Raw genomic sequence first — 14423 nt, 5'->3', positions numbered from 1 at the left:
TCCTGTTCGACCTTATCTTACTTCTGTATTTTCTTTCTTCCATCCCCCAATCCCAGTTCTCAGTGACCAATATAATTCATCCTGTGCTTTAATCCCATGAGATATACACAACAGTCTCAAAATAACCGTACCCACACTACCACCAAGAGTGGATTTCACTGGGCACATAGTGAAATTAATGTGTTTTCAGTCGTTTGGAATGGTGTCTGTGACATTATGCCACCACCAGAATACAAGGTGGGTTCATTTTTTTCATTTACTTTAGCTTTTTAGGGAATGCTTTTCAATGTTTTTACTTTTCATTCTGCTTCATAATTATGCAAAATGTTTACAGGCTTCCAAAGTCAAATCTACCAAAAAGATATTCAAGGAAATCCAGGTTCTGTAACTGTCTCTTCTCTATTCTCTCCCCACTTCCATTGTTATCCTACTATAGTCTTTCTTTTTTTTTTTTTTTGCTGAGGGAGATTTGCCCAGAGCTAACATCTGCTACCAATCTCCCTCTATTTGTATGTGAGCTGCCACCACCGCATGGCCACTGACAGACAAGTGGTGTAGGTCCATGCCAGGAAACTGAACCCAGGCCACCAAAGCGGAGCATGTTGAACTTAACCACTAGGCCACCAGGGCTGGCCCAGTGTTTTTTCTGACAAAATTGTTTTTTAATGACTGTATACTACTTACATGCATATGGCTGCATATGAAAGCACAAAATTTATTTTAAAATTTAAAAGTTTTTATTTTAAAGTTCCAAGAGCATGTCTCCAGATGTGTGCGTGTTTGCCTGGCCCAGTGGATCCTGAAGCCTCTGCTGTTAGACCTCTAAGCTGGCTGCTCTGGCCACGCCCATCTTCCAGCATAGTCTTCTCTGTGAAGTTTCCTGAGACTCCAGAGAAGAGACACCGAACTCTTTCTCCTGCTTCACAAAGGGAGAATTCAGATCCCACTCTCTCCCCTGAGACCCTCCCCCTGCCATTGAGTGCTCTCAGGGCTCCCTGGAAATCTGAACTCCCTATTGTCATAAAACAGATTCCTGTCTTAACGCATCAAGCCTAACGTTTACTAATTTGAGGCTTGAAAGGGCTATAATTCTTAAGGATTTTATCTAGTTTTTCCAACTTTTGGACATTTTAGAAATCTGGAAGGCAGAACGATAGCAAAAGTCTGAAAAAATAAATATTTTAAATTCCCATTTTTAAAGCACACTTTTTTTTCCCCCAAAGATCTTATTTTTCTTTCTTCTCCCCAAAGTCCCCCAGTACATAGTTGTATGTTTTTTTTAGTTGTGGGTCCTTCTAACTATGGCATGTGGGATGCTGCCTCAGCATGGCCCACACCCAGGATCCGAACCCTGGGCCGCTGAAGAAGAGCCCCCGAACTTAACCACTCGGCCATGGGGCCAGCCCCATAAAACACACTTTAAAAGACCATTTTGCAAGCATATTTGTGAGCGAGACTTTAAAATAAATCTATAGGCCACTAAAATTACTCTAAATATTTTAATAGGTTAATTTTTCAATTAAAAAACTTATTTTGGGTTCCATTAAAATGTTAACGAAAGGGGCCAGCCCAGTGGTGTAGTGGTTAACTTTGTGCGATGTGCTTCTGTGGCCCAGGGTTGTGGGTTCAGATCCCTGGCACGGACCTGCACCCCCCTCATCAAGCCATGCTGTGGTGACATCCCACCTCCAAAATAGAGGAAGACTGGCACAGATGTTAGCTCAATGACAATCTTCCTCACCAAAAAAAAAAAAGGTAATAAAATACAATAATATTATTTCATGTGATGAAATAAAAATAATAACAAGAAGTCTTATTAATGAATAGATTAGAGCTTTAATTTTTCTAATTATGGCACACATTTACCAGGCTGTTATCTCATTCTAATAATTTCAGATCCCCTATCTGTTCATATGGTTGTAGGGAAGAAAGTTGATTTGAAAAACATGTTTCTGAAGTTAAATAATTTAAAGACATAATAGGCATAAATAGCTCTGATATCTTGGGAAGCAGAATTTCACAAATCTTGTTAAATTTCGCTCTACAAGAAGTACCTTAAGTCTTTGCTGAAGGCGTTTTACTTCCATCTGCAAAGTCTTTGTGGCTGTTTGAGCGGCACAAGTCTTGTGGTTCTCAATGGCCAGCTGGCGATTAAAGGCTTTCCTGTTCAACCTCAGTTGTTGTTCCAAGCTCTGAAAACAGGATACATTTCAACTACTCTGTAACCAACGTAGTGTTAGTAAAAACTTCAGTTATAATGGAACTAATTACATTCATGAGAAGTGCAGATTTTTAACACAACTTTAGTAGATGGCTTGTATAGGGGACGTATATTAGAACTAAATATAACCATACACACACACACACACACACACACACACACACACAGACACACCAAAAAATCCCAGGTCCCAACTCTAGAGAATAAATATGTTTTGAACCTAACATTTTTTTATACTCTGGAATCTGATAAAAAAAATTTTGGAAAGATCCTGAAAATCAATAAATACCAATGTCCTACTTTAAAACGAAACCTGAGCAGTTATGCTGAAAGGAAGAATTCTGCTCACTCGGCATAGCGTGCCCTTTAAAAACCTTTCAAGCCTCTCTCGCTGAAGTGTGTTCAGCATCAGTGCAGACAGCCCGTCCAGGACTGTGGTTCTCAGATAGCTGGGAGCAGACGGTGACACAGGCACTCACAGAGCCACACCCACAGAGACGGAGTCTAAGGCAAGGGAACGACGATTCGGCACAGTAACCGTCTACACACAGGGCTCCTGTTGCATGTTCACCATCTCTCTGGAACGAGAATGATTTCACTGGAGAACCGTTTGAGCTGGACGTTGACAGAGGCTTGGCTAAAAGGCTTTTTCTTTCTCTTTTTTTTCCATAAAGCGTGGTTTCCCTCATAACATTGATACTTTCTCGTTAAAGAAAAGTGGGAAATAGGGTAAGCTAAAAGGATGAAATAGGACTAAAAATCCCACCCCCTAAAATATTAACATTAAAAAAATGCCTACTTGTTCCGGCCCACAAATGTTTTTCCCCACCAAATGCCCTACAACCAAAAGAAATTTCCCATACAACCAAGTGCTTTTGTTAAGGAAATAGTTAATTAGTTCTTGAATTCTTTTTGGTGTTGTTTCTAAAACAAAGACAAGAACTACTTCAACATATATATGTAAAAATATGTAGCTGAAATAAAAACACACTGCTACACGACAGACATGTCCTCAGGTGGATCCAAGAGGACCTAAGAGGCCAAACCAGAGAACTGCGGCGCACTTCCCACGAGGGGAGACGAGGGTGCTCATATTTTCTGTAGCTCACATACATTTTATGGAGAAAATTCTCTCTGAAAAGAGAGGATTTCACCAAGGAAGAAATAACTGAGATAAAAAAGTCAATGAAATGAACTTGGAATTTCCTTCTTATTTCAAGATCATAGAAAATACTTCTCTCCCACCGTCATGTATTAAGGAATTAAACGATAAATTAATTCCGTTTCTGTTTATGTTCATAGAGACCAAAGACTAACTAATGCAAAACAGGCAGAGTCCTCAATACAGTCAAGCTGTTCTCCCAATCAGCCCTGCCAATGAGATCTCGGTGAGGAACAGCAATCCATTCATTTCCTCAAGCATTTGCATTCCTTTTCCCTCTCTGTCCCCAGGAGTATTATCTGGGAAAAATTTCTATTTCTAAAATGCCAAAAATGTCTAAGGGGTGACGATTGGACACCGTGATGAGGGACAACACAAGGAAAGGGACGGAGGACACGGACTGTTGAGGGTGTCGGGGAGCAGCCTTTTCATAACGAGTTTGAAGGAGAGGGTTAGTTCCTAAGAGAGGTTTCACACAACACAACCCAACTCAACACAACCTTTCCAGCCCATGAAAGAAGTCCCCTAACACTGGATGGTCATTTCCAGATAAATGAGCCTCGCCACAGGACGCGCCCTTGCGCACAGCGCCCGCCGGACGACATCGCTCGCAGGCCTGCCGAGCAAAGCGGCTGGTAAGGCTCCTTACACGGGGGCAAATATGGCAAACGGCCACCGTCTCTGTCTTAATTTTGGAACCTGAAAATTTCTAGGCCTCTGAAATACAGACCTGTATTTGTTTTTCATTTGCCTCCATTTTTGTCTTAAGAATAGACAATCTTTGAGTAAGTTCTTCCCTCTCTTCAAGATTTTTGTCCTCAGAAAGTTTCTGCAGCGCCTGCAAAGCATCTTTAGTCCTCAGGAGCTCGCCGTCGGTGTCTCTGAGTTTCCTAGATATGCTTCTTTCCTTTTCTTGGGATTTCCTAAGTAGCTGCCTTAAGCTTTTTACTTCATTCTGGTGTTTAACCATAATTTGAGGTAGATTATTTTGTGAATTCTCATATTTTCCTATAGCTTTCAAGTGCCTAAGCTGAAGTTGTTTCAAAAATTGGTTTTCTATTACTGTGGCTTCCAGTTTCCGATGTATGTCCGCTACTTCATTTTTCAGTTCTTTAATCTTGTGAAGCCTTGCCGAGAGTATGCGATGAGCCATAACGCCTCTTCTTTGGGTGGTCATATTGATTTGAGAATTTAAAAATGGTGCATTCCAGCTGCGCTTTTTTTCAACTGGGATTTCCTTCTGGCCTGTGTAAGCAGATAATTCACTTTGTTACTAGGCACATATATAGACAGATATGCAGACATGTAAGTATGCACGTATGTATAACATCCCCTCCCCGCATACATGTACAGACACACCAACACTAGAAAGGGAAGGAGCTAACATTTAAGGAATATCGTGCTTTAGGCTTGGCACTTTATATAGAGGTATCTCATTTAATACCGTTCTTGAAGGTCAATAATAGTCTATTTTGTAGCTGGAGATTTTAAATCATTTGTCCAAGGTTACATAACCACAAAGTGACACAGAATAGATTGAAAACCAGGTCTTCTTTGACTCTAAAACTGGACTTATTTCTTACAGAAAAGCTAAACTAAAAATCACGATAATAGATAACATTTACTAGGTGCTTACCATACGTCAGACACTGAGCTAAACGCTTTATACAGACGATCTAATGGAATCCTTCTAACAATGTTATGAGGTAATTAGAGTGTAAAGTGAGAGCCCGCCGTTATATAGGAAGATCTCGTGTATTCAAGAGGACTCATAAAAAGCCATTAAACTGCTTAGACTGTAAATACAGATATTCTGTCTCTCAATAAATTCAACACAGCCAATCTGTCCTTTGTTACTTTGGCTGCACACTGAATGAAGTAGTGAGGTGGCTTGTGATCAGCGGTCTATTTTAAACAAAAAGTATCTAAACAATATTACACCATGCTCATATAACTGGATTTGAGCATGTCAAATGTGTGTGAACATCGCTGTCCTATTATCCCACATTAAAGATGAACAAACTGATGCTTGGCGATGTCATTGTCAGTGGGCACAGAGCTCATAAGTGGTGAGACAGAACCCAGCTCTGCTGTGTGCCTATGCTCTGCCCCATATGCACGTGCATTTGTATGATATATATGTATGTATCTGTGCGCACGTGTGTAAATATATGTATGTGCATGTGTACAGATTAGTATGTCTATATTCTGAGAAAGAGAGATTGAATCTGGATTCTTGAATCTAAAAAAATCTGGCCCTCATCTTGGAGAGAGAAGGGAAAGTAGTGGTCAATGTCACCGGAGTCCTAACTTTAAGCTATTGGCCAAGTGTGGATACGTCATCTGAGACATGGCTTAATGGGTTTGGTATAGGTGGAGGGAAAGGCAATTCTGCCTGTGACGGAAACACTGAGCCAAAAGAAACAGAGGATAAGGCATCTGAATCTTAACTATGACAGGCCACATAGATTTGACAACGATCACAGCATTTGTATCACATGAGTCACTGATGGGCTCTTTACAACTATGTCTCCAATGGTATTTATTTTCCCACTGGGAGCAATTTAGTAGGGGCTATGGTTGAATGTTTTACTATTTTGGAATTGGCTTTTGAGCACACTGAAAATTGGAAAGCAGAGCAGGTCAGACTCTGAGACACCTACTGGAAGGCCAGTGAAGAGGTGTCTGTGGTCGTGTCAAGGCCAGACACCTTAATACTTTGGGCACTGGCTAGGGGAGCCCTAGATGCAGGCAATGTGGATCAAGCCAGATTAAAACAGGGGTGGGTGGGGGCTGTCATGTTCTACGCCATTGCCCAGCATGCCTGAACTTGACCTCCAACTTGTAATGTTTTCCAGCTCTTGGGTGGTGTGATCCTGCAGGAGAGAAGGAGCTCCCTGGGACTAGAAGGATGAGGGTGGTGGGTTGCACTGGCACTGGAGGCTTATGTCCCCACCTCATGCTGTGCTCAAATGATGCGAGGGCAGAGTCAGCATGAGCGGGTGCCTGGGGACTAAACCCCACGGCCAAGGGAGCACTGGCCAGGGTGCACAGAGGGCACGGATGCTTTGAAAAGAGGAGTGCCAGCCTTTTAAAGACCACATGGGCTTGGACCAGGAGCACGCAGTGATGAAAATGAAGGACCAGAAGCCTTTCCCCAATGTTCTTGTCTGTGTAAGGGCCCCCACACTCCCTCCATTCCCCAGACACACCTGAGATCGAATTTCTTGTTTACCTAGTGGGTGTGTGGGAGAGGATGAGCCAGTTTGCTTCAGAAAGGTAAATACACCACTGCAGGGGAGGGGGAGAGAACAAACTCATACCGTACGCACCATGCTTTCTTGTATAACTATAAAGGTGATGGAAAATTGAAATGGTGTTTAATCCTTAACATTTTATATCTCATTATCCTAACCTACACATAATGAGTTTGGTAAAATTTACAATTTCTGTCCCATTTACACAATAAGCCAGATTTAGCTGGATGATTAAACTACTCTTAGGATACCTGATTTTTAAACCACTGAGCTAAAACACTTATTCAAACAAGTGAATTCACCAGAAACGTATACATTTCAGCCCACAGTTAGCCACAAAGGCACCCTTCTCATTACTTGCAGTGAGACGTGCTCTTTGAACAGACCTAAGAACGCCCCCGCACTCTCCGCTCTGTCGTCTCCTGCCGTCCTCCTTCCCAGGCCCATTTCCCTGGGTTCACCCGCTGGACCACAACCCCTCCTTTTTAAAGCACTGCTGTCCTCCTGTCACACTTCTCTGCCCGTGCTGCTTCCTCCCCTGTCCTCCCTGGTCTCATCGCAGTCCCGTCTCCTGGTCATTTTCCATTTTGCTTTCACTGTCCATTCCAGTCCCGCCATCTCCCCGCCCTCGGTCTGGTTCTGCTCCTTATCCTGAGCCGTGCTGGCTCTGCCCTCTTCCGCCAGGTTCTCTCTCTCTCTCTTCCCAGTCTACGCTGTATTCACCTAAAAAGAGATGGCCCACTTCCTCCAAGGACCAGGTGAGAAGAGGTTCAGAGGAAGGCCTTTCCCCTTCTGTTCTCGTTGGTTCCCGGGGTTCGCCTGCTGGAGAGGGAGCCCTTCAGCGCTCCCTTGGGTCTTCCACCCCCTCCTGACTAAAGACAACGGGGCAAGAGGTGACCCAAGCGACGGAATGCAGCAGAGTCTACGGCCATACCACCCTGAACGTGCCCCATCTTGTCTGAACGCAGCAGAATCACTCCTTTTTTGGTATACCAATTTTTTGAATGACCATCACAGGTTTTGCCATTATATTGACAAAACAAGTCAAGGAAGGACATATAATTAATAGAGTTCTGAAACTACATTTTCTACAAAAGAAGGAATAACCAATTTTTGAAAATCAAATTGTAGAAATATACTGCTTGCTCTTTACACTGATTTAGGTAAATCTCCAATATCTGACCAAAGCAAAAATCCTATCAAACTGAAGTACTCGTTTTATTCTTATAATTTCTCTCTGAAATATTTTTCTGCATAAAATTTGCTTTTCTAAGAGGGGAGTTGAAAATAATCGATGTTACTGTTCGCTAGTGAATTCTGGGTCTGTATTGGTGGTTTGTAACCTGGTGTTACCAGGCCCTGAGGTCCGAGGTCTACTTTTAATGTATCAGGAAGCTGAACAGACATTGAGCATTTCTCTGGAGAAGGGAGGCACTGGCTAAAACATTAAGCCTCTTTGTTTTGGGTTAGAATTATATTACCCCAGCATTAATTAATTAGTTACTTGCTGCTTAAATTTCTTTGGCAAACGCTTGCAAAACACGAGCTGTAAGGGAACAACAGAATAAACCCAGGGAATACTTTATCATTCTGTGACAAACCTTGATGCTACAATGAGTGTTTGAAGTTCATCATACACTGGTGGAAGGATCCTCAGGGACATATAACATTTAAGTTAAAGATGCATCCCATATTTATTTAAAATAATTTCAGGGTATTCATACACAAAAGAGTACCCAAGTGGGAGGAAACTTTCACTCTTTCAGATAACGGAATTTAGGATTCTAGCCCAGTGTGAAGTGGCTGAATTAATTGAGGTTGCTCCTAATTTATGACCAGGTATCTTGCATAAAGGACACAATAAATATTTGTGGAATATATAAATGAGGAAACAGTTTTAAAAAGTTAAGTTACAAGGTGCTTAGAACTCAAAACACAGTCCATTTCTTGCAGAAATAGTTTTATGAACGCCAAGTGCCTTCTCGCACAGTCCCACAAAAGCCTAGACTCAATATACAGTGTAGTGTATGGATCAGTGGTCCCTTGTCATAAACCCCTGGGGCCAGACTGTCTCTGGACCTTTATAGCTTCATTGTTTATGGTGCATATATGGTATTTTCCCTAGTATTCCCAGTAGGGTTGGGGACAGCACACTTTAATCAAAGAATATTTTTGTAGTGAAATATATGACTTCGCAGTAAGTGAAATAAATAAAGATCAGTCTCATGTCAGTTCAAATCAAGATCTTGCTGCCAAGTCAGTTTCGGTGCAAAGGATATGAAGAATGTTTGGTTTTCAGAGTTTTGTAAATTTCAAATGCTGATAAGGGATTGTGTAACTGTAAAACCCAACCACGGTGTGTGTTCTGTGGTGAAACTCTCGTCTAAATGCCACCAACAGACTTCTCTGGACAGAGTCCCACTGCGAGGGAAGGACCTGGACTTTTCATCTACTGCCCTGGGCCTTGCCGGTGGGTGTAGGACTCCCACATCTCTGGAAAAGGGGCTTTTCACCTTCTGAGAGTCTGGTGAAAGCTATAGGTCCTTCTCTCTGGAAAAGTTCACAAATGCAAATAGACACAGAAATGCTTAGAACTCCATGGGGTTCATGGACGTGGGTCTCAGATTAAGAATCCTCCTCTACAGCTAAGAAGAAGGGGAACTGAAGATTCTAGGTGATCCAGAAGGAGCGCATGGGTGCGAGGCACAGCTAGTCACAGCAGGCTGGGGGTGAGAGAGACTGGGTAAATGTGACAGTGGATGTGCCCCACACATAGGCGGCTCTTAATTATCTTCCAGCTGTTGACTGACAGCAGTTCTGATAGTCACAGTGGAAAAGAGTCCCAGCTATTTCTACATAAGGGGCATTTGTAAGCCCCGGATTTCCTAAAATGGGAAGGAGTCACGGTCCGGGCAGGGAGGCAGGGAGGAAGAAGATCAAGAATACCACAAGGCTAATTCCAATCTGGATCCTTAGGAGTTGCTGGTGTTGGTACTTTTTTGTTTTTGGAATTCGTACTTTTAAAATCTACAAGGAAATGACATTATTAATAGCTTTTTGAACCACCTCTGTTTCAAAAGATTGGCTTTGCCGACGTGCCTCACCGGACTTGGAGACCATCTTCTTGGGGAGCTGAGACAGGTCTTTACATTTCATTGGCGACTCAAACCTTGATTCTTCAGCTAGGATGAAAGGCAAGATGCCAGTGAAATCCAGGTACTCTGGTACTCTGTAACAAGGCCACCTGTTAACTAAAAATGGAACTAACCTCACTAGTGGGCTCCAGCAGGGGAAGCCATGCAAGAGGGCTAGGTTTTACATTTTATGCCCAACTTTCTGTTATTTTGTAATTATTCTTAATTTCTCTATTTCCTTCTATAAACGTTCACTCACAATACACATTTACAATATGAGAAAACAATAAAACAGCACATGGAGCTCTTCAAAAACTAGTGCATTAAAGGGTAATGTCATTATAACCAGAAATTTGGTTTCAGGTGGGAAATTCTGCTTCTTACCTTTAGGTTGGGAGATTTTAGAAACATTACACTTTTTCTTCTCCTCGTTCTTCCCTTTTACCACAGGCTTCTCTAGATAATTTCTATTAACAGGTGTTTCTGAACCTTCGGAGAGAAAGTCTTCTGAATAATCATAGTGAGAAGAACTTCGGCAGGAACACTGCGAGCGGCTGTAATCCACGCTCTTGTCGGAGGCGTTGCTGGTCCCTGGATGGTCGCCTGTGCCTGTGCCAGGGTGGCTCCCGAGCTCCGCAGACCTCCTGGGGTTTTCTAATGCCACCCCGGGGAAACGCTCATCCACGTGGGTTTCCGCTGCATTGGCCAAAGACATGGTCAACAGCCTGACAGAAGAAAAGAGTTTTTAGCTTTATAGCTATCAAGATTAAAATAAACCTATGCTTTATGATGTTGAACTCCACAGGGATAATTAGGAACATGAAACCACACATTAGTTTGAAGTGTTTTCTGAAAAAATTTGTTTGGTTTTTACACTTTCTCTACATAAATTATAAAACCCCTGAGACCAAACTTTGGTGACATTATACTTACAGGTAATACAAGATCAAGTGCCTATCAGATAATAATATTGACAATAATTTATGAATTAGTGGGCTACAGTCTCATTCTTTAAGGCTGGCTGGCTGTTGGGATTTTTTGCCTTGATCAGAACTGAAGAAAATGACAGTATGCGGCAAGTTTGGATGGCTGGTATGAAATGCATCATTTATGAAATGAAATTCAGACATGTTTGTGGAGATGCACACACTTTTATTTACTAATGATGAAATCACATACTTTTCAGATTAAACATATAGAGTAGAAAATAATTAATCTAGGTTTCTAGAGCTAATATTTGTTCTAAATTTAAGAGAAATAGTGGGTTACAGTGATGTAAACTTGATCCATGATTATAAGGTTCTTTATATTTTAATTCAGGAAATTTGCATTCCTTTTTATGCTTTATTTAGACTATTATAACATGAGTATAATTTCCTTGATTATATACTACATGATGACAGAAGAGACAATTCAGAAAAACATGATTTACATAGGAAAATCATCCAGGGATTGGAACCTTTTTGAAGAAAATCACCAAATGGAAAATTTACATTTGTTTAATAAAGAACTCATCATATCTTCATCTACACAAAAAACTTTTATAAATAATGGATTTGGAAAAATCAACACTAAGTTTGTCTAATTATTTTCAGTTTATACAATGTGAATAGTTAAAATCTTATTTGAGAACTAAACAAGAGAGTAGGGTAGACTTCAAAGAAATGTGTTTAAAACTAAAAATGAAAATGAAATTTGATGGTGTGATCCTGATTTCTAATCAAGGGCATATGATACCACACAGTTGAAAGTCCTTGTAGCTAAAGGCCATGTCTGAAAAACTTACTGAATGAAGACCTACACAGAGCCATACTTCCTTTATTTAGGGTGGATTTGATTATAATTAAGAACAATTTAGAGTAATTCAACCATAGTACTCCTTCATTTGTAGATCAGGAATGTTTGCGTTTAGTGGATTACTCCCCAAAGCAACTTCCCCAGCTGCTCCAGAGCTCCCTGCAGCTAAAATGACTCCTCAGCTTTTTGCTCCTAGCACCTTGCTTAACATTCAGTGAAAAAAAATCATTGTATTTTACTTCCACTTTATTTTAAAACTCTTGGTATAGGGCGTAGGCACTAGTATTCAACTTGACTGAACTGAGTAATCTGTGTGACAGACAAGGCTAGGTGACAACGTCTCTCCTATTTGTTTCACACTGACGCTCCCACATATGCCCCATGAGGTCCGCAAGCCTACACCCACTTCTTGTCTCCATCCGAGGACTCTGGGAGAGATGACAGCCCACGGTTAAAGGCACACTCCCTAACGATCCAGAAGTTTCCATGAAGAACAACGAGTCCCGCTCCCAGAGAGCTCGCGAAGGCTACTACACGAAGCTACTACAGGAGCTTTTCACATAGCCCTCATCCTTGATGATTTAGAAATGGTGGGTTCCAACGTACACAAACTTTTGATAGTTGATAAGCCTCTTAGTTCTCCGAAGCGAGAATTTAAAATGGAGAGAATAAGAAATCAAACACAAGAAGGACCCCCAATACACACCCTCGATGGAACCAACTCTCGTTACAAACCAGACGGTTCCGCATTTCTCTGTAATGCCACTGCACTGAGGCACAGTAACGCCACTAGCGTCTCCTTCAGGTCAGCCTGCCTCAACAGCAGTTTGAAGCAGAGGACTTCATCTCCCGGGGGCCTTTAAAAGGGTTATTTTTTCGTTGAGTGCTCTCAATTCTCCTGTTTTATCAAGAAAGCAAAGGGAAGTTAGCCGGCATCAGATGCTTCCCAACAGGAGTCTGGCAGGACTCTCGAATGAGAGGGGGTTTGTGCTCAGTTCCTGCCTCTTTCTGCTTCTGCTCGACTCTCCAGCTTTCTCCTCTCCTCATGAAATACGTTAGCCAGTTCATAATCTTCCTCCTCCAGGAATCTTAGCCCGAATAAACTGATCAGTAACATTAGCATTATCCTCAGTATTCAACCAGTGCTTTGATTTTCTGCAAACTGTGCTCACATCATGTGATCCTGGCCGCACGGAGGGAACGGGCGCAGCCAGGTTAAGTGATTGTCCATGGTTTCCGGCTTCAAGGCCATGAAGCATCACGACTGAAAACGACAGACCGCTGGGACCATCACACAAGCCTAAAGCAAAGAACCGATCTTTCCAGGCACCTTCTGCCATGTAACAGTGGGCAGAGCACAGGCAAACATCCCTATTTTTGAACTTTTGCACCTGGATTAAGAAGAGATCCAGATGTTGGCAACCCGGAAGAGGCCCTGAAGGACCAAAAATGCTCAGCTGTCGCCCTCAAATCCTCGCCTGTCCTTGTCCCTGGGAGCTGTTCCTCCTCACACCTTCTTGCTCATGACCTTTGCCCCCAATTCCCTCCCCACCCATCCTGATAAGTCCAGATTGCCCAAACAACGGTTGCTAATGCATAAGAATTTGTTTCAGACCGTCGTTCCTGACACAAGCTAAATTTGGGCTGACCACTCCTGATAAAGCCCTATAAAAATTCCTCCTCCTTCCCCACCTTGAATACTTCTTTGAGAAATCTCATGCCGGCATTGTAGAATGAAGGCTTAATTTGACAGTGTTTTTCAGGTTACGGTCACAAATTGCCCAACAGCTACAATAGTGGGAGTGTGACAAGGTAGACGGTGACAGACAATCTGAAGGCAGACTGGCCTGGGTTTGAGCCTGGGCCTGTCACTGACTGAGTGAGGAGATCTTGGCCATCTGTGAAATGTGAATAACGGCCTGGATTTCCTAGGGTTATCCCAGGGGAAATGAGACCGTGTTCATAAAATACCTGTCATGGCACCTGTCACACAGCAAGCAGTCAACACACACTGGTTTCCCCTCTTGGAAGTCAGGCTGGGACAAACCCCAGAACTGTCAAGGGCTCTGCTGGTGTCTTCACGTGAGAGATGCAACCAAGAGTCAGTCTATTTCCCCATCAACTGTCTTACTTATTTACTTATTCTTATTTTTTTGTAGTGAAAGTTTCTTTTTTTATTGAGGTAACATTGGTTTACCCATCAACTGTTTTAGTGGGAACAAGTGCTGGACTAATCCCATTAGCCCGAAAACTCCCTGAAGATGGAGAGTGTGTCTTGTTCCTGTCGCAACTTCAGGCCTAGCAGAGTGCTGCCACACAACCGCTATTCTTAAAGGCTTGAAGAATCACTACCACCACCATGACCACCATGGCCTATGTACGCCAAGCACAGAGGCAGGAGCTTACGTACATTAGTTTACTTACTCATGACGATAGTCCTGAGAAATAGGTATTATAACCCTATTTTACAGATGAGCAAACTAAGGCTCAGAAAGGTTAAGTAACTTGTCCAAGGTCACAAAGCCAATGAGTGGGAGAACTGAGTTTTGAATCCGACTCTGTCTGCCTTTAAAGTTTTTTCACTACACCATACTGGTTGACCCCAAATGGACAGAATTTGACCCAACTTATTTATCACTGCAAACTTAAAATGTTTTGTCCAAACCTGGGATAAGCTGACAGGAGTGACTTCCTATTTGGCTTTTCATTGTTTTGCCTCTGCTCTAGAGTTCAAAATCCTAGATTATGTTGAAAATAATCCCTTAATCTTTCAGATTAATCCACATGACTCACTCTGAATTTGACATGATAGGAGCAGTGAAATGATGAAGATGAGGACGTTAGGGGAGCGG

The 14423-nt window shown here is 42.2% G+C and overlaps 1 protein-coding gene across 1 annotated transcript in view; it reads right to left on the bottom strand.

The window, feature by feature from the left end:
- LOC124234322 (lebercilin-like protein) overlaps positions 1-14423 on the bottom strand; it is a 50617-nt gene that overhangs the window by 13799 nt on the left and 22395 nt on the right. Inside the window, exons 4-6 of the mRNA XM_046651637.1 lie at positions 10159-10499; positions 4114-4628; positions 2055-2192 (exon numbers count right to left, since the gene is read on the bottom strand). Of these exons, the coding sequence (XP_046507593.1) occupies positions 2055-2192; positions 4114-4628; positions 10159-10489 (984 nt within the window). The 5' untranslated portion in view covers positions 10490-10499. The remainder of the gene's footprint in view (positions 1-2054; positions 2193-4113; positions 4629-10158; positions 10500-14423) is intronic.

Source organism: Equus quagga, unplaced genomic scaffold (assembly GCF_021613505.1).
Source record: "Equus quagga isolate Etosha38 unplaced genomic scaffold, UCLA_HA_Equagga_1.0 73442_RagTag, whole genome shotgun sequence".
NCBI lineage: Eukaryota > Metazoa > Chordata > Mammalia > Perissodactyla > Equidae > Equus > Equus quagga.
The sequence above is the reverse complement of the archived record's forward strand: the minus strand, read 5'-3'. Positions and strand labels throughout refer to the sequence as shown.